This window comes from Molothrus aeneus, chromosome 8, assembly GCF_037042795.1.
Source record: "Molothrus aeneus isolate 106 chromosome 8, BPBGC_Maene_1.0, whole genome shotgun sequence".
NCBI classification, from domain to species: Eukaryota; Metazoa; Chordata; class Aves; order Passeriformes; family Icteridae; genus Molothrus; species Molothrus aeneus.
This window is the reverse complement of record NC_089653.1, coordinates 19,438,665-19,462,585: the sequence shown is the minus strand read 5'-3', so window position 1 is coordinate 19,462,585 and position 23,921 is coordinate 19,438,665. Positions and strand designations below refer to the sequence as shown.

The following is a 23,921-nucleotide window of genomic DNA, read 5'->3' as shown; positions in this document are numbered from 1 at the left end:
GAAGTTCAGTTGGAAGTTGGATGCATTAAGCAGTATAAGGCAGTGCAATGTTTATCTGTTGCTGAGAACCCACTCCAAATGAATCAATTATCTGGGGGTGTTTGTTGCATTACCATGATCCCATTTCTTCAGGTACCTTTCTGTGACATCCTTGGGTATTATTTCCTGTGTCACAGGCACAGGAAAGAGATGCAGTTACTTAGAGAGTAACCAGATTTTAGCCACAGATATTGTTTTATTATATCTTTGCAGAGAAATCAAGCTTCATGAGCACACTGCCAGATGCACAATAAGCAGGTGGGAATTAACAAATAAAAGATATTTTATAAAGCAGATGGACTATTTTGTGAAAACTTGACACAGGAAAAAAGTTTTAACATCAAAACCAGTGGAAGTTTTGTCCTTTTGCAGAGGAAAAAGGCATAAGATCTGAGGTTTGCTGGGTGTGTCTTCTGTCTGCACAGTAGAAGCTGACAAAGTTTGGGAAGCTGAAAGATGCTCTAGAAGGAAAATCTATAGATTGGTTATTCTCTTGCTGTTCTATACTGGATGCATTTAAGCAGTTTTCTGCAAGGGAGTCCCAAAGTGTGGAAAAGCAAGGTAACCCAGAGGTGGCAGTGCAGAGGGGACTGCAACTGGTGATTTTTCAAGGTGCATGAATGGGGACTTATAGTTCAGTGAGTAGCAGGAGATTTGAGATTAAACCACATTTACCTGAATGCCTTTTCTTGAAACTGGATGTTGCATTTCCCCCCCACATTTGAAACTATCTTCTGTTTGCTCCTACCAGGGTTTAAGACTGGATGAGTTTTCAGAAGTGATTTTGGGGTCTCTAATTCTTGGGGGTTCATCCAGACATTTCAAAGGAGCCTGATAAGTCAGAGGTAAGGGAACATTAATTCACATTTTTGCCAAGCAGGGCACTCTGGAGACATGTAAAAAGTGATTTCTTTCCTATCAAGGTAACAAAAATAGTTTCTGTAAGTAAGGTTGGATTTGCTTCAAGATTCACAGCAAAAATGTGATTCTAGAAACACTCCTCTTTGTTTTTGAAGGGAGCTTTCAAAATATATCCAAATATAATTTAAAAAAATGCAAATGCATATCATACTGGCATGATGTGTAGTGTAACCTGATTACACTGGTATCAAAATATATTTTCCTAGTGTTTTTCTTGAACTGGATAAGTATCATAGAATGAAACATCAAAGCTTTTGTAGTTTTGTACACTGAAACAAGATTACTATATCAGTAGCAGCATGCCACATAAGAGTCTAGAAGAACAGAAATTTATCAGGGAATATTTTCACTTTCCTGAATTAATTTTCTCTGGAAATTATTTCTAAAACTCCCTGAAAATTATATAGCATATCTTATTCCTTTTAGTGAAACACAGTATTATATGTGATATTGTTGTTGAGTTTGAAATATTTAACTGGAAATATTTGTGGCAAATTTTGAAACTTGCTTCATCTGCAGTTGATAAGTACATATGGCACTGTCTGTCACCTTACAAACACCTCTTTTTTTTCCCCCTCTCAATATATAACACACAGATCTGGTCCTTCCTCAGTGGACCAGAAAGTCTGAAGAAAGCTGGTCACTGTAGGTCTTGTATGAAAATAAAGAGGTTGAGAAATAGTTGAGTCTGCTGTCAGAAGAAAGACTGGGGAGCAAAATCACAGGTTCTGCCTTCTGCATGCCCAAAGCACAAGTAGCATGAAACAGTGCTCACTGCAGTTCTGTTCTAATGGTCACTGCTGTCTGTAAGGCGAGGACAACTTCTTTCACCTGGAAAGCTTACAACTTTTAGTTTTTCTTGTTCTACTGGATAGCTAACTATTTCTGAAAGATTGAATAGTATATATAGATATATATTCCTATATATACTAAAAAGAGGCAAAAACCAGCTGAATTTTTTTAAACAATCTCTTACTGCAAATTTTCATTTTCAAACATCCCAGGATTAAATATGTCAAAGTGAAAATTTGTTTTTATTCTGTTTGAATAGAGCAAAATTAGAGAGTGAGCGTCACTGATTTTTCTTTTCGTACCTTGCTGTTTATTCAAGGCTTTGTATAGAAATCTAGATTATCTGCTACATCTGTGTGGTTCTGTACATATTAGCATGTATGCAAATCTGGTGGTGACTCACTTCTAACAATAAACATGGCTTTTGGGTAGTGCACAGACAAGAATGAATTCTCTAGTAGTGCAGAAGAGAGATGTGTATGGAAATCAAATCAGAACTGAGCATATTCTTTCTGTCTATCGTGGCCTTCGCTATCAAATGGGAGGTAGCACAAGACACCACTGAAGGGGGTTTATTTCATCACTGATAGCTATTTCACTGCTAATTGTCATAATTGTTTAAAAACCAAACCAAAACACAAAGCCAAGAGGGATATTACAAAAATAACTTTTTTAAGTTAAGGAAAACTGGGGTGAAGTCTATTCTTAGAGGTACATTGTGTTGTGAAGAGAAAATTGGCAGCAGAGTTTTTTCCTGAGATATATCAAGGAAAAGGGTGGGATTTTGGTACAGTTAAACACTAAACCCAGTTTTTTTAGTTTGTAGAAGTTTAAAGTGTAGCCACAAGGAAAGTCTGTAATCTGACAAAAATCCTTTTTTGTGTACAGTTCTTATTTTTCTTAAGGAGATTGTGGGCAGTGCAGGCAGACCCATATGAAAGGTAACATTTTTCTCACACTGGAAATTATTTGTCCTGAAGGGTGTGGCAGATTGAGGGCAAGCAGAAGCTTTCCACATATTAATAGTGGTGGAAAAACGGGTCAGGGACCAAGGGAGAATGGGCAGAGCTTCTTGTATCTCAGACATTCACCAAGCTGGGTAAAATCAGAACTGGCAGCAAAGGCTTGCCTGCAAGAACACTACTTTTGAGGCAGACTTCTGTACAAATTTTTACTTTTGATTTTTTGGTTGAAAACTCTCCAGTCTTTTATGAAGAGATTGTAATTGGAGATCCAGGCAAACCCATCATGATGTCTCTTCCCAATAACCTGGCATGGAGCTGTGCCACCTTCACTGCCACTGAATAATACTGATGTCCTTGGTGGCATTTGAATCATAAATTCTTGTCAACCATACAAGTATCTGTAACCAGGAATATGGCCTATTGCTGCTGCAAGTGAAATTGGGCCACCAATAAGGAGCTTTAAGTACCTTATTTATAAACTGTTTGCTTTTCAGGAGATGTGTTGGAGACTGGGGACAATGTATTTCAACATATGGTTTGCAGATCTCTAGAGAGGGGCACAAAAGGTAACTGTAAAAATTCCAAGTCTGTGCCAGGAGCATCTGTTCACTAGAGGACTGTTCCCACGTGAGAAAATACAGGAATTTTTAAATTAAAGTAAAGAATAGTGCCCTAGAAGATTTACTCTGATAACAGGCATTCATTCAGAAATTGTCAATCAGTGTAAATATGAGAAGGTAAAAATGGAAAGCATAAGTACAGATAACAGAGGTATATGCTATTATCTAAACTTATTGCAGAATTTACAACCTGTCATCTTGAATATAAGCCATGAAAAGATGTTGTGATTGTCATGAAATATTTCAGATATACAGTGCAATTTGCCAGAATAATTTTCTGTAAGCAGTTCTTCATGTGGGTTGTTAAATTTTGTTTATTTTCTGTAGAAGTGGACATTTAGCAAGTAGTTGAAATATTAAATCCCTGAACAAAGAATTTCTTGTCTGGTCATAAATTACTTGGAAATATTTATACCCATGACCCAAAAGAGCTGCTGAAAAGATGCAAAGCTTTCCTTTAATAGTCTAATAAGATGTTTTGATGCTAAAAGTGGTACAGCTTTGGCTCAAAAGACTTATCTTTTGAATTGTTATGTACTGCAGTTTCCTTTTTACTCTAAATATCTGCATTTGAAGATCCACTTCTTATCACAAGCACTTTTAGCAACAATAGTGATTGTTGTGTCTCAAGAGTGTATTGTCCCATATGAAAAACCTATTTTTGCAAAATAAATATGGTCATTAACAGAACACAATATTTTTTTTTAAATAACAGAAAATAAAATAGCATTGTGGACCATTTGTCTATGAATTAAACAACACAAGAAGGATTTTAACATTTCCAAAGCCTGTTATTTAACACAAAGCTTCTGCACTGCTACTGTTGAAATAAAGGGAGGACCTTGTCAAATTTCTCAAGCACCTGCAACTTGTGGTGAGCTACCTGAGGTGTCCAGCTGTGGTGATTCAGCCCACACTGATGCCAACGTTCTGCTCCTAAATTTAAATGAGTGTTTGAGGTTTTCTGCCTGGCAATGAAGCTGTTATCATTGGAAACTGTAGTCACAGAAATAAACCTTAGGTATTTTACTTTTTACCCACACAGAGCTGATGCCACCATATCTCAGAAGAACCTTAGAGTTGCCAACTTGTTGCTGAGGAAAAAACAAAAAAGCAAAGGAAATATTAACTCACTGAGAGGTGGGAAGGAGGGCTGCTTTCTGCTGATCCCACTTGTGTGGTGTAGCATCTGTAAAATGAATATAAAAGAGAGTTCTGTGATCCTTGATAATCTTCACATCCTGCTATCTATCATCAGCTGTATTTCTGTTTTAGCATAAATGAGTAATTCTAAATTCTGAGGAACACAAAAAGGTGTTACCAAGGCATTGTGACACAATGTGAGGTATTGTGACCATGTATTGAGCTGGAAAAATGGGTATTTGTGAAAAGTCAATAGCTGAATCTGTCCTCAAATTTTGTCATTCTAGATTGAAACCCCAGGGGAAGAGAGCCAGCAACTAATTTCTTGACAAGAAAAAAGCAAGAGATTAATTTGGTAGATTGGATGAACTATATTTTCATGCCTGTGAAGTTGGTGGTAGCAGTTTGTGTTGAAATGTGTTCTATATTTTAAAAATATTTAGTGTTGCAGATTTCACATTATTTTAAAAAGAAAGAAAAATATGAAGGATGTTGCTGATAAGAAGATACAGTGTAGTGGAGATTTGTCGTAGGCAGGCCTTTGTTCATCTAGACAGAGAGGACACAGTGTCCTGGCAAACCTTTCCCCAGGTTTCCTGTCCAGTGGTCTCTAAGCTTACTTGCAGCTGCCTTTACAAGGTAGACCTGGTGACACCTTAGATGGGGAGTATGCACTCCTGGAGTTGGATTAAATGTTACTGGTGCAAGCTGAAAAAAGCCACCCGTGTGGAACCACAGCCTGGCAGGTCTGAGCAAGACCCAGGAGATGCAAAGGTCATTAGAGTGGAGGACTTGTCAGCTAGAAAGAGATTTTGTCCACTTGGCCATTGCTTTCTTCATTCCAAAGGCTGCTGGCAAAAGTGAATAAATATTATGACAAATGAACTACTAAATACTGAGGTTGGGAAAGGCTGAACATACAGTTTTACTGACTGCAGTTTGGGTTTTGCTGCAGTTACTTCTCATCACTATATCTTTCTCTCCTTTAACCTTCTCCTTCAGGTAAAGGGCACCTGGGGCTCTGTATTTAAGGATTCTGAATGACTGCAAAGGGAAGAAATATTCATAAAATAATATTAAATTCCTGAAAATTTTCTATTTCCCATTTATATAGGAAAGCTCAACCTGACCAGTTTATTTATGGATACTAAATTCCAAAATATTACTAAATGAGACATTTTGTGAGGAAAATGAGAGCAGGCAGAAGAATTACACATGAAGGGAGAACTCGAGCCTGGGTGTTTAAGCATGCTGTAAGTGAATAAGTTATTAAAATGAGTGCTAAGGAAATAAATGACATACTGTTGAGAAGTGTGGTAGCTACAGTAAACCTTACATTCATTGGCATGAAAGATGATAAGACATGATAACCTCATTCTGTACCACATACTGAGCAGAAAATATACTGCTAAAATATCAAGACATTGCACAGAATCACTGTTTATATAAGTTACAGGGTAGGAATCACCTTATTAATGATAATAAGTGTCTGCTGGAAAGGACTGTGAGCAGCAGTTTTCTAAAAGGTTCTTGAATTGTAGACTCACAATTTAATCTAACCTTCTCTGCCTTCCTTCCCTGATAGCTTCCCCTCATGCTGTGCTCTTCCCCAGCCCACAGCCTCTGTTCCAAACCTGAATATGATTTTTCCTGTGTTAACACTTATTCATACTAGGAAGAGAGAAATTATTTTATGACTGTAGGGGAAGAAACTCCAGTGTGCATCTTTAAAAACAGCCAGATAAACACTATACAAGATGCCTCATATATCCCAAAGTTTTTGAAAAAATATTCTTAATTAAACCTGCTTTAGACTTGGATTTTCCTGTGTATCTAAAACAGTTAATTGATATAGTTTGTTTTTTGTCTGGCCAAACTTGGGCAAACAAGTAAAGCTTGAGGCCAACATTTATAATTTTCACATACCTGATCCACTGGAACACAGCAAAACTTTTCTGTGATTTAAAAAAAAAATCAGATCTGCCTTCAGGCCAATACAACTATGGACAAAGCCAAAAATGGCCAAGTAGGTTGGGTCTGTACTCAGATTCAGCTATAATGACTGTTCAAGTGCTCCTCAGGGCTCTTGCAAAATTACTGTCATGGAGAAGCAAAGAGGAGAATGTGGACTTGGTCTTTCCAGCATTTTTCCTTCTGTCTCTTCAGAGGGAGGAAAAAAAAGAGGGGGAGGAGGGAAGAAGTATTCTAGAGGGGGTTGTTCCTTAAGTGCTTTATCTGGAGATATTATGTTTAAACTGTTTGTATTCAAGGAAGGAAGAGAAGGGACGTAATATCAGCACACTGAAATAGCTATTCCCTGAGGATACTTTGTTTTAATACAGTGGTATTAGCAGTTTAGTGGGCTGTGGTTTTTCATTTCATTCATCACTTATACGATGGAAATTTCTGAAATGTTTAATTTAATTGTACTGAAGACATCAGTCATGATTTTCTAGTTAAAGTTGTGGGAGGCTTTCATTTTGAAACACTATTATAACTTTCAAAATAATTCCTTTTAAGCTGATGTTTAGTATCAATCCAAGCGTGACTCATGTAGTGAAGTTGGAGAAAATCACCTTAGCCATTTCTGCTTTATGGTAGTCATTGATTAAAAAACAAAAGACAGTTTTTCATAGCTCTGAAATTGAGCCTCCACACATTCTCTGACAATTCCCCTGGGTGTGAGGGACGAGAAGGTTGAGATGGGGAGAACACAAAAGGAAAATGAGGATTTTCCAGTTCCTATCTGCAAAACATATTCTTTTCCATTTTTGTTTGTTCAGAAACTGCCTCTGTTGAAAAGAGTAGGGATTTCATCTGAGCTGTTGCTTCAAGAAACCAGATCTTTAAAGGGATCTTTAAGTCCCCTGTAACACTATTGAACAAATTTCAAGTCAAGCCTCATCCTTCCCCAATAGCTTTCAGATTCTCTCTTCTCCTCAAGCTCCCTGACAGCACCACCTCCCTCCAGCCATGCCCCATCATTTACTCAGATTCATTTTCCCTTTTCAGAGTTACCCAGTTCTCCTCTAACATACAGAAGGCCATATGAGATAAAACCTCTTTCCTAGCTTTTTCCAAACTATTTTCCTGCACGTTCAATTGCTAATGAACATTGCATCACAACCAGACAGAAATAAACAGGAATGCAATTCCTCTTTAATTCTTTTTCTAGAAAAGAGTTTTTCCTATCTTAGTCTCCCAGATAGTATCAGAAGGTTAAATATCTTCTCTGCCCTCTCACAAAGAAGCCAGGCATGTTGTAATAACTTAATAAAATGAAATACTGCATCATACACATAAAGATAAAAATGAATGTAAAACCCCATGTAATTAGATACTCAGGTATGAAAGTTGACATGATACAAATGCACTGCATTTGTTTCTATGGATCTACAATATTTTGGGATAATAAAAAGGGTCTCAATGTGGAATAAGTTGAAATGTGAATTGTGATAGAAATAGTGTTTTCTGATATGAATCCCCTTATTGAAGATAGCAAAAAAACTAACTGCTGTCTTTGAAGAGGTTTCAATTTTCCTTTTTCTCTTTGATAAAATGATTTAACAACTATTCTGAATGATACCACAGGGTATGAACCTGTATTCACAAGCTTCTGCACTGGTGAAGCAGCTTGTGTGTATACTATGATGATTTCATGAAGAAATTTTCAGTAAATTAGATATTTCTTAAAAAGCCTGAGAAGTCTTTCTCTAGGGAATATTCCTAAAATGTTACTAGTATGTATTGTAAATCATACTTTATTCTATGTTTTGATTAATATAACTTATTACTTCGGAAAAAAAAGAAAAAAATAAGAAAAACATTTTTACTCTCTTCTCGCTTCTTTCACAAAAATAAATATATCTGTGTTAAATAAAGGAGCTTGCAGATCTGGGAGGAGAGGTGAGTGTGTGAAAAGACAGAAGTGGGTAGTATGTCCCTGATACAGTTACACATTTTCTTTCAGAAAAGGATGAAATTATTTTTTATTTTCGTCATCCTTCCACATTGTTGTACAGTGTAAAGAAAAATGATTCTTCCATTGTGTGACTTGCCCAGATTTGGAGAGGTTTGAAGTGTTACAGATTATCTATCAAGAAGTGGGGTGAAAAGCCCTTTTGAGCTCTGTATATAATTAATCTTGTTGCACTCCGCAAGCAAACCACACTTGTATACAGGAAACAAGTGATGATGAAAGCTGGAGTTCAGACATTTTAAAAACATATAAAAATAGTAAGTCTTCCATTACAGAATGCAACTTAATTCTAAATAATTTGTGTCCAAAACCTTTCCAGTTTTGAAATGTATCTGGTTTCTAGGAGGCTGGTGAAGGATTAAACAGGCTGAAAGCCACCTCCCTCCTTGTATCTCTTACATTAATGTCACTGGTGATGGTAGAAAAGGAAAAATACATAAGTATAATTTTCTTCAAAGAGAGTTAATAAAACCTTTTAGTTTATAATTTAGAATATTTACAAGGGTAATTGCAAAATATTGGGTGGGAAATACACATTATCTAACATTCAGGCAGTGCTGCAAGGTAAACACCAGCAACTGCATTTTGGGACTTTTCCTTCCAAGCAATGTATAGTTTGCAGTGGAAAATGAAAGGCTAAAGAACTGGTTTGTCATGGAGCTGAGAACAAGATGTGACAGGTGATAAATGCTTTGACAGGCATGCAGGGGGAGAATGAAAGGCAAAGGGTGAAGGCAGGTGAAAGAAATTTGCCAGGGTCTGAAAAGAAAGAGTAATATGGTTTCAGAATTACAAGCAAGGTAATAGAAGTTGAATGGAAAGATGTTACACATATTCTGGCAGTATGGGTGTTGTGTATTTCTTAGAAAGAGAACAGAATGCATCCCCCTACCCATGGGGTGAATGTGTAAGATTAGTAGGCAAAAATAAAGAAGGAAAAATACAGAGCTAACAGAGAAAGAGGAATAAGAGAGCAAGAAGGTGAAATAAAAATGAGTGAAATAAAATTACAAAAAATGAGCTAAAATCAATGAGAAAAATATGAGGCTGTAAAGTTATACAATATGAAAGGAAGAAAGCCCAGGAAAGCACAGAGAAACTAAAATGTATGAGAGGAGAAAGCAACCTTCTACTATGCAAATTACATTCCTTTAGAATTAAGTTATTTAATTTTGATTGACTTAATCCTCCCCCACTGCCAGGAAAGCCTACACTTCTTGAATTCATCAAAAATAACCCCCTACAATGGTTTTGAGAAAAAGAAAAATCAAGTAAGAACATTTACTATGTAGAATAAATTAAATATGTGCCCACTATAGCAGTCGAAATGAAGGTCATCCTATTATAAAAAGAACTTAAGAAAATACATTTCATTAAGAAGAAATTAAGAAGAAAAAGGGGAATAATTTGAAGTGTCAACCTTAACGAGAAAAAGAAGAAGAATGTAAGAAGGGAGAAGAAAAAGGGGAATTAAGAAGAAAAAGAGGAATAATGTAAAGTGTTAACCTTACTGAAAGCAAAACAAGTGTTTCATTCTCATGTTTTCAAATAGCAAAATTAACACATCACCCTTTCAATTATAACAATGTTGAAATTTTATGAAATGTGAAGCATAAGCATCTAGAAGAATAGGTATCAAAACATAAATTTAAGATCCTTTGTATTTGTTTATTCACCATCAGCTGAGAAGGATGAAGCAGAGCTTTCTAGGATTTCTAGCAATCAAGATGTGGAAACTGACCACAGTGCCAAGACTTTTCTAAACTCTGCTAATTCACAGCATAGGAAAGATGCAACTTTTAACTAGATATAACATAGAATTAATCAAAGTATTTTTCTCTCCCCTGAGTAGTGTTTTGATTTTGTTAGTTCTGCTGTCTCACTCTACCATTGCACGATGTTTTGTTTAGGCTTTAAAGTGACCCAATTCATATTCTGAAAGGTTTCATATATGCATTGAAATTAGTAATTTTGAGCATTTCTGCTAAGGAGAAAAGTCTTTTACTGCCTCTAAAATATCCTCCTCTTCCCAGGAGAGTGATCATGATGTGATTATGAGGCCAGTCTGTATTGCAGAAAGGTAAAGTACTTTTGTACAATAATTAACAAGGTAATTGTCACATTATGGACCATAGCTGTGCACTGCAATGCTCATGTCCCCTATTCAGGCCTTGCTATGCTTCTGTTCTTTTATTTCTGTCTCAATTACTGAAGTATGTGGTGGGAATAGTATTTCCCTGATCAGTTTGTATGTTGGTATATCTTGTTTTATTTAAAAGGAAGTCTGAGGGACAAGGCAACTCTTGCATTGTGTAAACACATAATTGAAAAGAAAACAGTATTTGCTGGGTGTTTTGACACAGCCATAACAGAAAGAATAGATTTGGTATTTGTTTCAACTTGTTACATTTACATTTGAAGGAAAGGAAAAAAAATTATCTAGATATATTACTATACTAGAGAGAATATTTTTCCATGCTGGATAGATTTTAGGAATGGCCTTTTGCTCCTGTTCCTGTGAAGAGTCTTTTAATGTTGAGCTGAACCAAATAGAAAAAAATTATGAGAGATGATGAGAGAATCATAGCCAATGGAGAAAAGCCAGTAGATCAGCACAATTCTTCAGAATAAGTTATTATTGCAGGTGAAATACAGGATGGGATTCTGTAGATGTGGATTTGCCAAGAAATCCTGCATGGACATACATATTGAAGACAGAAAGCTTCTATGCTAGAGAAACAGAGCAGCAAAGGAGGAAATATTGTTGTGTCTTTGAAATAAAGCAGTTTTATGCCTCTTAAAATACAGCAATAGAAGAACTGACAGAATCTCATATTAAGCACAACTCCTAATCAAATGGTAAGTGATAACAAAATATCTTGTGGTTCCTGGCAGAAATAGCTGTAATACACATACGTATCATTTCCAGTATAATGTTTCTAGTCCTATTCCATTGCAATCCAATCTGCTTCATAAAAGCATGGTCAGACAATGAAAGACCTAATCTGATTCTGGAATCTGTTAGATCAAGACAGTGATATCTGAGACATAAATGTGGACTACTAACTAGAATGGAAGCTTATCTGCCTATAAAGTACATGGAGACCAGAAACAGAGGAATTACATGTATGTACAACATTGCATAAGTGATGCTGATGTCACAATGCATTCAATTTATTATTGAATTGGCAAAAAGCTTCAAAATTATTTTAATTCTTTTAACTGTACGGTTTTCTATTGCTCTGTGACTTTGCCTCCAGTGACACTCTTTTTATCTTTCTGCCATATAATGGAGCTAGGAGAGAAAGATTTAGGACACATGGTCACAAATTGGATCATCCTGTTACTATTTTCTTTCTATTGTTTAAGTCAATGTAGCTGTTAAGCCTCAGGTTGTTTCCTGGATATTTCAAAAGGTGTGAGGACTAGACCCATCTGTCTATGTGATCATAGGAATTTTTTAGCCCTGTAGGATAAAAACTATTCTCTGTGGTCATTGTAGTGGATTGATAGCAGAAAAGCCCACAAACTGAATTGTCTCAGGAGCAGACCTATATAGTTATAATGGCTTTACATTAAATTGTTTATGACAGTTTATTGTCATTAAATGATAACCATTTAGAGATACTGGGGAACAATTCTATGTCACAGGGAATCAGATTTTTGTAAAGCAAAGAGAAAGGATTTGTTTATTCACCTTTTCCATTGTTGAACATCGTGTGTGGCAAATGGGAATTGTGTACAATGGCTGGTGAAAGGGGGGAATTCTTTACCCCCTCCCAGGTTTGACCAGAGCTCCAGAAAAAGGATGGGGTAATTTTTCCTCCCCAGAGCTGTATATCCCTCACACCTGAATGGGACTGCAGCAGAACCCCCAGTGGGGAAGAAGAGACACTGGAGAAATCATAAGAAACCAGCCTAGAGCAGGGATGTGCTCATGTGTTTATACACATACATTTAACAAAAAGGTTTACTCTGCCCTTCACCTTTTGCCATCTTTTTGGTCTCTGCTGTTTCCTTCGAGCTCTCCAAGCAAGGGTCTGTTTCCCACATATGTGATGCAGTAGAGAAGCATTCACATCACCCTTTTTTGCTGTATCAATTGGACAGCAGTGCCATATTCTTCCTTCTCGGTGTTTTCCACTCACCCAGCATCCTTGGAGTGGCAGCAGAACGTGAATGCTGTGTCTGCTATGCCTCTTGTAGGGCTGGAACAGCATCCTGCACCTCAGAGTTCTGCATGCAGCATCAGGCAAGGCTGAATGGAAAATGCCATGACCAATTTAGAAGAAATAAAGGCCATTCATCTGCCTTTGGGGAGTAACCCAGATAGAGAGCTCACTGTGCTGGGTGTAACATGGAGAGATGCCCTGTCTGGCAGAACCATTGAGTCAAGAAATTCAGAGCAGGAAAAATACAGAATAGCATTGTCCTTCTTTTAAAAGTGAGAACCCAGGCACAGTTTCTTCTCCACCAAGATCAAAATGAACATCTGTGGCATGTGAAAGAAGCAAATCTCAGAATAACAAGTTTGAGACACTTCTTTCATGTGGGGGATAGCTGAGACACATTAAATGGGCTTTTTAGGGACTCTGACTTAATTCTTTCCCAATAATAAAACCTCAAGGTGTTACTTACACTTGAATATGTTAAGTTCAGCTGATTTACCTTAATATTTTTTATTAAAGTACTAGTTTAAGCACTAAAAAGCATATTTTCCTACTGAATTTGACACAATATTTTTGAAGTTCATGAATCTATTAAGCCCCGAACACTCTCCAGTGTATTAGACAACAGTAGTGATTTACATTATTTTGACGTTGCAAATGAGTTTTCAAGGGTAATGGATTTCATATAGAAAGATTAAAAGATAACATTCCTTCATTTGTGCCTGCTGACTTCTTTCCCCCTATCATACTACATTTAGCAAAATGAATAAGGCAGAAGCAATGCTGGTGTATTTTTATGCTAATTAGCGTATTTTAATTTCAAATAGCATTTCTGAAGAAAAGATACACTCCAAAAAAGTGATGCCAGGGCAAAACTAATGAATTTTCATTCTTTTCAGTATACTTATGCTTTCATGAATTCTTTTTGTTATATTCTGGTGCATGAGAATGCATCAGTAGGCACTCAGAATATGCAGCCCACAGATCTGATTTGTACAGAAATCCAGCTTAACGTTTTTAGCTATGTAATAAACTTCACCCTAAAAGTGTTATTTTTAGCGACCAGTTGGGTAATAGCTATAGGAGCACATACTTCAGTAAGGCAGATAAGGATTTTTTTGAAAACAACACATTGTAAATGACAAAGGATGTGTTTAGCTGTTTTGTACCTAAACTGGGCTATTCTTAGACAAATTTTAAGGGTAGGCCACTCTTGTCCCCAAAACTCTGCAGCTGAGAGCTCACCCTTGCTGCAGTTGCACTAATTAAAGCAGTGTGAGGTATACTTTAATTAGTTAAACTGAAGTTTCCTGCACTAATTCCTCTCTTCCGCATCTTGGAGCACCTTGGGAAACCCTTGGCTCCTGGGAGTGAGAATGGTTTTGGCCATGGTGCTATAAGTCAGAAATCTCCATGGTCTCTGCATGATGCCCATGGCTGCTGGGCCAGGGGCTATGTTCTAATGCTGATGGTGAGGGGCACAAGAAGCAGCCCTTTTTAGCAGCACAGTCCAGGGATTGCACTGCTCTGATCCCAGACAATTCCAACTAGAATTCTTAGTTCATGGCCCCTCCAGGCACAGATTCACTGGCAAAATACTGATCTGCTGTAATTTACTTGTGCATCCCGTCAAGAATAGAGCACAATAAGCCAGTCTGTCCTTCTTGGAACGCTTGTCACAAAAGCAATATAAAGCCAATGACATGGTTGAACAGGATTGTTGATACTTATCAGAACAGATCAATAAATGATGTTTCTTTTACTTCCATAACTCTAGCTTACCCAAGTGCTTGTATAAAGCAAGAGCACTGGGGCTACTGCACTGCAGTAAAATCAACAATGCATTCCACAGAGCCAGGCAAATCTCATGTTTGTTCTGCTAAGTGAATGGACTGAGAAAACATGCTCCTCAAAAATATTTTAAATCACATTGCTATACTTCTTGTTTGTAACACTCCAGAACTTTCACTATATGAATAAACACTGGTAGCTCTTGAAACCAAAACATTATTCAGGAACTTGATTTGAAAGAATTTCTTTTACAAGTAACAAAACAAACCACACTGATTTTCTCTAAATCCTTCTGGAGGAAGTGAAAAAGAACAATTTGGGGAGCTAACAGTAACTGATAGGTAAGTTCCAGTTTAGCAGAAGCCAAAATTGAAACTAAAAATCTTAGATCTAAATAAAGGCATGTGATTCTATCTAAGAGAAAATTCCCATTGTCAGAAAGGAAATACAGAAACTTTCTATAATTGAAAGTAAATTCAAACAGGATATTCTTACCCAGCTATGCAGAGCCATAGTACTACTTTTGTAATTAGAAAAAGATACTTAGTTTAAAATACCCCAAATTAGGAAATATAAAAGTTTTCAACAGACCTAATTTTTTTTTTCTATGAAAAACTGACCCATTATAAGCATTTTTCTTGTCTGTAAAACTGTGTTTTCTTCTCCAAGTCTTCTTGAACTGGGACAGATTTTTACTTTGTTCAGTCAAACCTTGGACATTGAATAAATGTATTTTCTTTTTGATTAAGAGATTATAAAAAGAATTATTTTAGTACTGAAATAATCTATTGGATTAAGTTTGTAGTTTGTTACTCCTGCCTGAAACATGAAGGAAAGAAAGACAGTTCATCATCTCAGCTTAGTGGCAGAGCTCTTCCTAATTGTTGAATAGATAAGAAGAATGAAGATGAGTGCTTGCTTGTTATAACCATCCACTCAATACAAAAAGTGATAGACTTTGGGGAGTGAACATTCTTCTATACTCCAAGATTTCTTAAGGTAGCAAAATAAAATTTAGGTTTCAGAATTTCCTTAAAAGCCTAAATATGCTTTATGTGCATGAAGATTGAACAAATTCATAGAAATCACAGCCTGTTATGGCCAATGGGAGATTTCCTTCTGGAATAAAAGACCTTTTATATAGAATACTAACATTATAAATTTTAACATGAAAGACACATGAATTACAAGTTGGAAGTACTTGCAAAGAGAGGATTGAAAATTATGAAACGGAAAACTTAGCCAAAGATTTTGGTCTAGGGCAGAGTAAGTGAATAACTTTTAACAGTTAACCTCTGCCCTCTGTAGTAACTCTGTGCTATCCTTCCAGGTACCTGGGAATCACAAGACCCCTTACATACCCTGTGAGGCAGAATGGGAAGTGTATGGCCAAAATGATCCTGTGTGTCTGGCTTTTGTCTGCCTCTATCACCATACCCCCGCTCTTCGGCTGGGCCCAGAACGTCAACGATGAAAAGGTTTGCCTCATCAGTCAAGACTTTGGCTACACCATTTACTCCACAGCAGTTGCATTTTATATTCCAATGTCAGTGATGCTTTTCATGTACTATCAGATCTATAAAGCTGCCAGGAGGAGTGCTGCTAAACACAAGTTTTCTGGTTTTCCCCGTCTGGAAGAAATGGAAAGGATTTCTGTGAATGGACTTGTAAAACTGCACAAGGAATCTGAAGAATGTACTAATTTTTCACGACTCCTAAAGCATGAAAAGAAAAACATTTCCATCTTTAAAAGAGAACAGAAAGCTGCCACAACCCTTGGGATTATTGTTGGGGCTTTCACAATCTGCTGGCTGCCCTTTTTCCTCCTCTCAACTGCAAGGCCCTTCATCTGTGGTACAGCGTGCAGCTGCATCCCCCTCTGGGTGGAGAGAACATTTCTGTGGCTGGGCTATGCAAACTCCCTCATTAACCCTTTTATCTATGCCTTCTTCAACCGGGACCTGAGGACAACCTATCGCAACCTGCTGCAGTGCAGATACAGGAACATCAACCGCAAACTCTCGGCCGCGGGCATGCACGAGGCTCTGAAGCTTGCAGAAAAGCCAGAATTTGTTCTGTAAGGTTGCTCATCCTCTACTGTGATCATTTGCTGTTTTATCACATTGGCTTTTCCCCACAGGTTTGAAAGAAGCGTTGTAGGAAGAACCAGTTGAGCACTGTTAATGCAGTCAGCAGAAAACAAGGTAGAGCCCACCAGTCCTAATCAGCCTGGAAAAGCAAGACCATCACCTAAAGAATTTGGGTCTAAGGGGAGTATAAGAAAGGATGGAAGTGAAACGTAGCACAGGATGTTTGAGTGGTTTGTGAGGAAAAAGCAAAGTTGGCCTAACCCATTTGTTTGGCCCAAAAAATGTTTAGTAGGTCTGAATGTTGGATGCACCTTGTGTCCCAGAGATTCTTTGCTGTAATAAAGACCTGAGAATGGTGAAAAGTTAATTTCCTTCCACTTCAGTATTACAAAAATAAATCAGTAAAGAAGAAGCTGAATCAAAGAACTTGTATTCCTTAGAAATATTCTTTATGATAAAACCCCATATGTTCATTAAACATTAATTTACTGGATTGCCTGGAAATGAACTATGTTGTGAAATTCAATATTGCCTTTGCACAGCAACTCTGGCACTGAAAGAATGTCACACTTCCAATGTGATTAAAAGAGTTTGAGTAAAGTCACATGGACCAGCATCTACTGCTGCATACAGCCCCGCAGCACAGTTAGCTGCAGTGCTGCTGTGCAAATCACACCAGGTAATCTTGTACCATATTTCTAATATAAAAAATGTGTCTGATTACAGTTTATTTCAGGATCTGTCTGGTCTTTGTCCATCTCTTCATTCCTTAATTCTCTTGGCTTTCTCAGCTGAGCACTTCTCTAATCTAGATGGAGACTCTCTGTGCACAAGTAATTTCTGTGATGTATGGCTAGTCCTTGTTCCACTTCAGTAGTTAATTTACTGTCTATTTGAAAGCTCTTCTACTTTCTGGGACTTCTTTCTCTTCTGAAGTCAGTAAGGAAAAAACAAACATGAGCCCTTATGACTTCAGAGACACCTGGACTTTATCCTTGAAATCTGATTTTACTCATCACTTGTGCTTAAAGTGATTTAAAGCCTTGCCGTGTGTACAAATAAAGACAATTTACTTTTTCTGGTTCTAGCTTTTTCTACCATCATTGCAGTTTGTCCTTGTATGTGATCATACTTCTCCTGACTTTAGTAACAGATCTCTTCTGTCAGTATGGCAGGGCCAAATAGTATAACAATTTTTTATTAAAAAAATAAAAATAATCTTATCAGTTATATTAATACATTACTAGTAATGTATTAATATAACATGCAGCAATTTTGTAAGATACTATTATAATAAAATAATAATAAAACAACTCATAAGATCAAGATGAGTTCTTTGGCCCAAGTTTGCACTGCACACCGTATTCCAGCTGAAGCAGAGGGCAAGGGTACATTACTGAACAAAGACTTCAATCTTCAGAGCTTGATCTGCTTTTTCAGATATTGGGACACCAGTGAGGAGACATGTTCATTATCAAATTGCCTCAGCATCAAATCCCTCTTTAGGCTAATTTCTGTCCCTGCTTTCTCAAGTCTGAAGGCAAAATGACTTCAATGAGCTCAGTGATGTTCATTTGGGCTGAGCAGGGGGCAGTCAGTGCCAGAGCCCTTGTTCCAAGCTTACAGAGGTACTGCAGACACTCGAGCCTCCCACTGGCACGTAGCCAAGAGCTGGGTGATGTGCTGAGCCACATGTACTGAAACAGGCTACAGCAATTTTAGATGCATTCATACGCTACAGTAGGGAGTACATTTTGGCCTCATTTTCACAGCAGAATTGTAGAGTAAGAGGCTGTATTCCAGCAGCAAAACAGTTTTCTAAAGAAGCTTCCAATTGATTTGGGACAGTCCTATTTATTTTCAATGTTCCAATATTATGCACAGGGACAAGAAAAAAATTGGGCCCAGAAGATCCACAACCTCTGGAGTATAGAGTTAACTCAAGCATATTTTCCATATTGAACATGAAATGATTGTTGTTTCTTTATTACTTATCAGAGTAGCTTTTGTTTGTTTGTTTCCAGCAAAAATGAGAAGTTTTCAAGGCCCCCTGTAAGTTTTTTTCCTGTATAAGGACATCCATGGGAATATACAAATAGATGTATCTGGGAAGACTCGAAGTGGGACTATAAGACTCTGAAGGTGATTTTAGATTTCTGGACAGAAGATTCAGCATTTTTATTCTGCAGGAAAGCCTGAGAATCTGTGTTTCCTCCAAATAAGATGATTTTTTTTTTTTTTTTTTAATGGAATATGTGTCTTGTGAGTCAGAAATTGACATTTACCCAGCTGTCACTAAAGGCAATTGCTTTCCTCTGGGAAAACATCCTGCAGGAGTCCAGCTTTCCTCTACCATCTGCTTCAGGTAATGAGAGCCCAGGAAGGAATAAGAGTTGTTATGGTGTTTATACCAATCATGGAAGTTTTTTGAGACAAACATCCATATCTGATCTCTGGGTGTGTTTGGAAAGAAAAGAAAAACCAAAGAAAAAATACGCCAAAAACCAAAACACTACAAAGTTTCTTCATACACCCAAATCAAAATAGAGACAAGTGGAACACCTTCTAGATGGAGCTGTATTTGAGGGGAAAAGTGAAGAAGCTGAGAAGATTAGAAGAATGTTCCACTGCCCAAGCACACAAAGAAGTTGAGAAGAAGAGAAAGTTTGCAGACAGAATTCTAGTGGGAAAAGGCTTTAGGAAGAAGAAGAAGAAGGACATAATTGTTTGGGTTTGTGAACAGGACATTTCTCTTTTTTAAAAGATAAATAATTAAATTGAACTGCATCACAATATCTAACTGCAGCAATAGCATTTTTTTTCACTCAGATAATTCACTACGCTTGACAAGGGGGTGATACAAAAATGGGTGAATGAGAAGTCTATGTCAACATGTGATGTAGCAAATCCAAGAAGAGACTGCACTCTTGGTCTGTGTGTTCCTCCATGTATTTCCAGAGGAAAGCCAGAAGGGTGAATCAAGTAGATGGGGTTGTGAAAAAAATGGAAATAAAAGACTCCAGGAACCAGCCAGAGCACAGGCAGGCCAGCATAACACTGCCTAAGTGAAGAGGGAGAAAGTGAGACTTGTACTCCCCCTGGCCTCTCAGCACAGCTTTTAAGAGGGAGACTGTCTGTGGTGGGAGCCTCATTGCTAACACTTTTCCCAGCTCCCACCACCTGCCAGCCTGCACATCTAATACTGCAACACACTATTGGCACTTGCCAAACTCCTGTTTAGCAACAGCCTTGCTGGGGAGTAATAGAAATAGCAGAGTAGTAAAACTGTGACTTGATGATAATATCTTATTATTATGCCTCTACTGCTTCACATTTCAATTTCATAAAAAGAAAACTTTTTTTTTCATGCTCTGTTCAGAGCTAGCACCACCTGCAGAAAGATGTGTCAAAGACTAGCAAATTAATCAATTACAAAGAGACAAAGAAGGGAATTATGTATCAAATTAACACTATAAATAATGCAGACAAAATCCACTCACTTTTGCCCCTGGTCCCTGGCAGGAAAACAGATGTCCAGGCAGCCATTGGTCCAAAAAGTGCAGCATTATTTAAAGAACACTATGGAGTTAAGTTTTTTTATGACTGACCAAGATACTGCAGTTACAGAACTGGAAGGTGTTGGAAGCAATGCCATTGGTTTTTGTACTTTCCCTACCTATTTAATTTTCATATTATTTTTCTGATCCTACAGGAAAAAACCCTTTTAGATTACAGCATTCTCGAAGAAAGTGCAAGATCAACGCATCATCAAATCCTCTTCACAGTTTGCTTAAGAAGTAATTCTTGTCTTTTAAAATGTTTCTCAGGAAGACACAGAGAAAGAGAAAGGAGAAAATTAAGAGACTTGGGGAATGGTTTTAATATGCAGAATTATTAATATCCTGGAATAGAAGACACCTCTTATTTCAAATGCTGACGAGGTAGGGATTGTGAGGACTAGATTTTTTTTTTTTCAAGAAAGGCTCAAGCAAGTAAATTTAAAAATGGCTTAAGAAAAATTGAATCAGAAGGGTAATCTTTAAAATTTGCAAGAAATACAAAATTAGGTCCCTCTTCATGGTTTTAAATCTTCTAATGTTGTTATCACCACTAAAGATTGGGTTCAGCATGAGTCTGAAGTGAATTATATTATTTATATCGACTTTCTAAACATTTGCCAAATGGGCCTGTCTTTCCCCACACCCAAATTCAGCTTCTCTGCTCTTTCACTGAATCCCTTCTCACCAAGGGATAGTTCCAAAAGGACAGAATGGCTTTTATTTGCAGAAAACTGAAAAGATGCTTATGATTCCCAGAGTCATTTCTCAGTGCTCCAAGCTGAAAACCCCCATTGAGCTACTTCTAAAGGATATTAATATATGATGATTGCTGAGGGTAATATTTTGATGATTTGTGTAACGTTGTGACTTTACTGATTGAAATTATAATTTGTCTCTTTTGCAATCTTTAACATAGAGCTAGTTGAGTTACTTCAGAAAAAAATGTGTTCAAATGTATCAAAGTTTGCAGAAGAGTTCATCCAGTTTTATAAACCAACATACCAGACTGAATAAATATTTTGCCTTTTGTTTTCTGTCTACTCAGTCAAAATCAACGATATTTCATTAATTCAGTAGTTGTGTGGTCTTGCTAGTTCCAGGAAATTGTGTTTACAGTATACTTATTTTTACCTTTTGCAAGAGAAGAGAAAGCAAGCCACTGAAGTATACTTAGTTCAGCCCTTTAAAAAAATCTTCTTTGAAGCATGGAAAAATAGAAAAGAATGCATCTGGATAAACTCATTATTGCCTCAGAAAACTTGGCATCTCTTGCTAAACTAACCAGGTCTGTGTAAAAACAACAGGGATGTCTCAGTCAAATCTACCATCCTGAAGGTGGTTGCAAGGAAAATACAAATTGGGCAAATTAAATGAACATTTATTTCCCAACAGGAGTGCAAAAGCTGACAAACCCATAAATTTTATTTCTGTATTCAAAGAAAGCAGTAAATGCAGCAAGGGAAAATCATGCTAAGGACCTTTCACTTGTCATTACAAGAAAAAAAAATCAGAAGTTCAACTAAGCACATAAAGTTAATGCTGCAAAATAATTTTTTTTAATATTAGTATAACCTTTCTGAAATAGTCTTCTATCAGCCCAGAAAAGAGAAAAACAACATTCTCTGGGGTAAATTGTATAAAACCCAGAATTTTATTCTGGCATTAAAAGAAAATCCACAATTGCCTAAAGCATAGAATTTAAAATGTCTTCATCTTTCCTTTATATCTAGTTTTGAACTTGGATATGATTACCAGCCTTCCTTTAATTTGGATAATTTTTTACCAGGATGTGTTTTCATGTAATAAAATATTTGAAATAAGTGAGAAGGCAGGTTTGTCTGTAAAAATGCCTGCTCCTGAAACAACCAGAGACATGAATAATTCCATGGTTTGAAGAGGGAGGCTGTCACAAGACAAAAGAGTACCTTGCTTCAAGATTGGAGAGGGATGCCCTGAAACCCTGTTTTGTAACCTTGCAGATGTTTGTGTTCAACATTTCAGCCTGGCTGCTGTACAAGAGTGGCTCTTCCCTTCACCCAGCTTGAGGGGAGAGGCAGGAATTTGATTATTCCATGCAAAGACTTTGCAGTAATTCTTTTCTACAGCCAATTTTATGGAAGCAAGGCAGAATAATTCTTCATTACTACTCTGGCTCCTTTCTCACCCTCTCACACGTGGGGTCTCCATGAGCACGTGGAGGTTTGTGCTGCCACCAGAGGTGGAAGGCTGCACCAAATGTAGGGCCCTCAATAAAGTCACCTCTATTTAGTGAAGGAATTTAGGGCTTTTGCTACTGAACTGTGTAAAACAGACAGAGAACTTCCTCAGTTCTCACAACAACCTGAAATACGATGAGTACAAAGGACTGAAAACCCCCAGAATGCTCCACTTTCCCCCAGCTTCCTCATTTGTATGGGATTTTAGAGAATTACCTCAATAGACATGATCTAATTGCCTCTTGAGAAATGCTTCCATTTATTTCAGTGGTATATTTGGTCAGAGCTTTTAGTTGCTCCAGGATATCGCTCATCTAATTCATCCACTTTTTTAACAACAGGAGAAGTTCTGATTTCTCCAGGGAAAAAGAGTCATGACCAAATGTGCTTCAAAGCAGCCAGAAAAAGTCAAGCCAGACCAGGAAGAAGAAAAATGAAGAGTTGGCTTCTGAAGAACTGGATGGATTTATGAAATGTACTTCATCTTCATTTGATGGGAGCGTGCTAAAAATATTCCATGAGCTCAATACATTGCATTAGATACATTTCTATTGGAAGTGCTCACATCTTGTTTGTTATGCAGGAAAATGCTGTTACATACAAATGAAAATAGTTTTCTGCCCGAGAAAGCCAAATAATTTCAGCAATAAGTTTGACAAGGGTGGGGGGAATGCCACTAAAACTCAAAGATAAAGCCCTGTACAGATTTCCACCACATTTAACTATGTAGAAGAACATTTGCATGTTTACCATGCTTGTGGATCCCAGCATTGGTATTCATGTTCAGGGATTGTCAGTGATACTGAATGTATTTTGCTGTACTAAAAAAGAGAGGTTTTCAGGCAAATTCTGTCTCTGTGGATGCTTTCAGAGCTTGTGTTAAAGAGATGCTGTACACCTGCAATGGCATTGAGAATGACAACAATAAAAGCCAAATTTTTGTTAAAGATTTCTGTTATATTAAGTAAATGTCTGTTACTTGTTGCATACATGTGGGTGGTTCTCCCAAACTTTTGTAAAAGCTGCTTTCAGTTATGCAGTGACAAAAGTTAAGGGACCAAATTAGAATGCACAGGTGTTACACCACAGCTAATTTACAAATATGATTGCTTTAATGTGATTTTCATGACCTGCCAATTTATAAATGTCTGTCATTTCAATTCAAATATGTATAAAAGGCTGGAGGATTTCCACAACACTTTGCTTTTTGTCTTACTGCCTAGCTAGAGAGAGAATTAAATTTTATTTTTGAAAATGTGTTTAAGAATTGTTATTCCTGCCAATGGTTTGTTATAATTAAAACAGATCCCTTTTGGCTTGACAAAAACTAAGTAGGTGAGTATAAATGACCATTTTTTCCCAGGGAAAATTGATTCCAGGCACCGTTCCTTAAAAACAGCTTTTAACTTTTATTTGGGGGTTTTTGTTTTTTTTGGAGCCTCTCTTATTATTTTCCCTTCAGAATTTCTAAACTATGCACAGTTATACAATGCAGAAACACATCCCATTCCCAAAGTCTGTCTTCTTTAAAAGTACACCTCAATGAGCATTTGCCTTATTTCCATAGCTGTGGGATTTGTGATAATTTAATCCCTTGCAGTTTAAACAAAATGCTGCTGGTAAATCATCCATGAGC

The 23,921-nt window shown here is 37.1% G+C and overlaps 1 protein-coding gene across 3 annotated transcripts in view; it reads left to right on the top strand.

The window, feature by feature from the left end:
• Positions 1-23,540, top strand: part of HTR7 (5-hydroxytryptamine receptor 7) — a 29,540-nt gene extending 6,000 nt beyond the window's left edge. The window contains exons 2-4 of one of the 3 annotated variants that reach the window (XR_010784020.1): positions 15,750-16,496; positions 20,337-20,450; positions 22,627-23,540. Coding sequence is in view for 2 of the 3 variants with exons in the window: in XM_066554883.1 (XP_066410980.1) it covers positions 15,750-16,496; positions 22,627-22,663 (784 nt within the window). In the remaining variant the exon portion in view is untranslated. Of the gene's footprint in view, positions 1-15,749; positions 17,597-20,336; positions 20,451-22,626 lie in introns of those variants that run through there. The other 2 variants (XM_066554883.1, XM_066554884.1) reach the window with 2 other exon arrangements.
• The last annotated feature ends 381 nt before the right edge of the window (positions 23,541-23,921 follow it).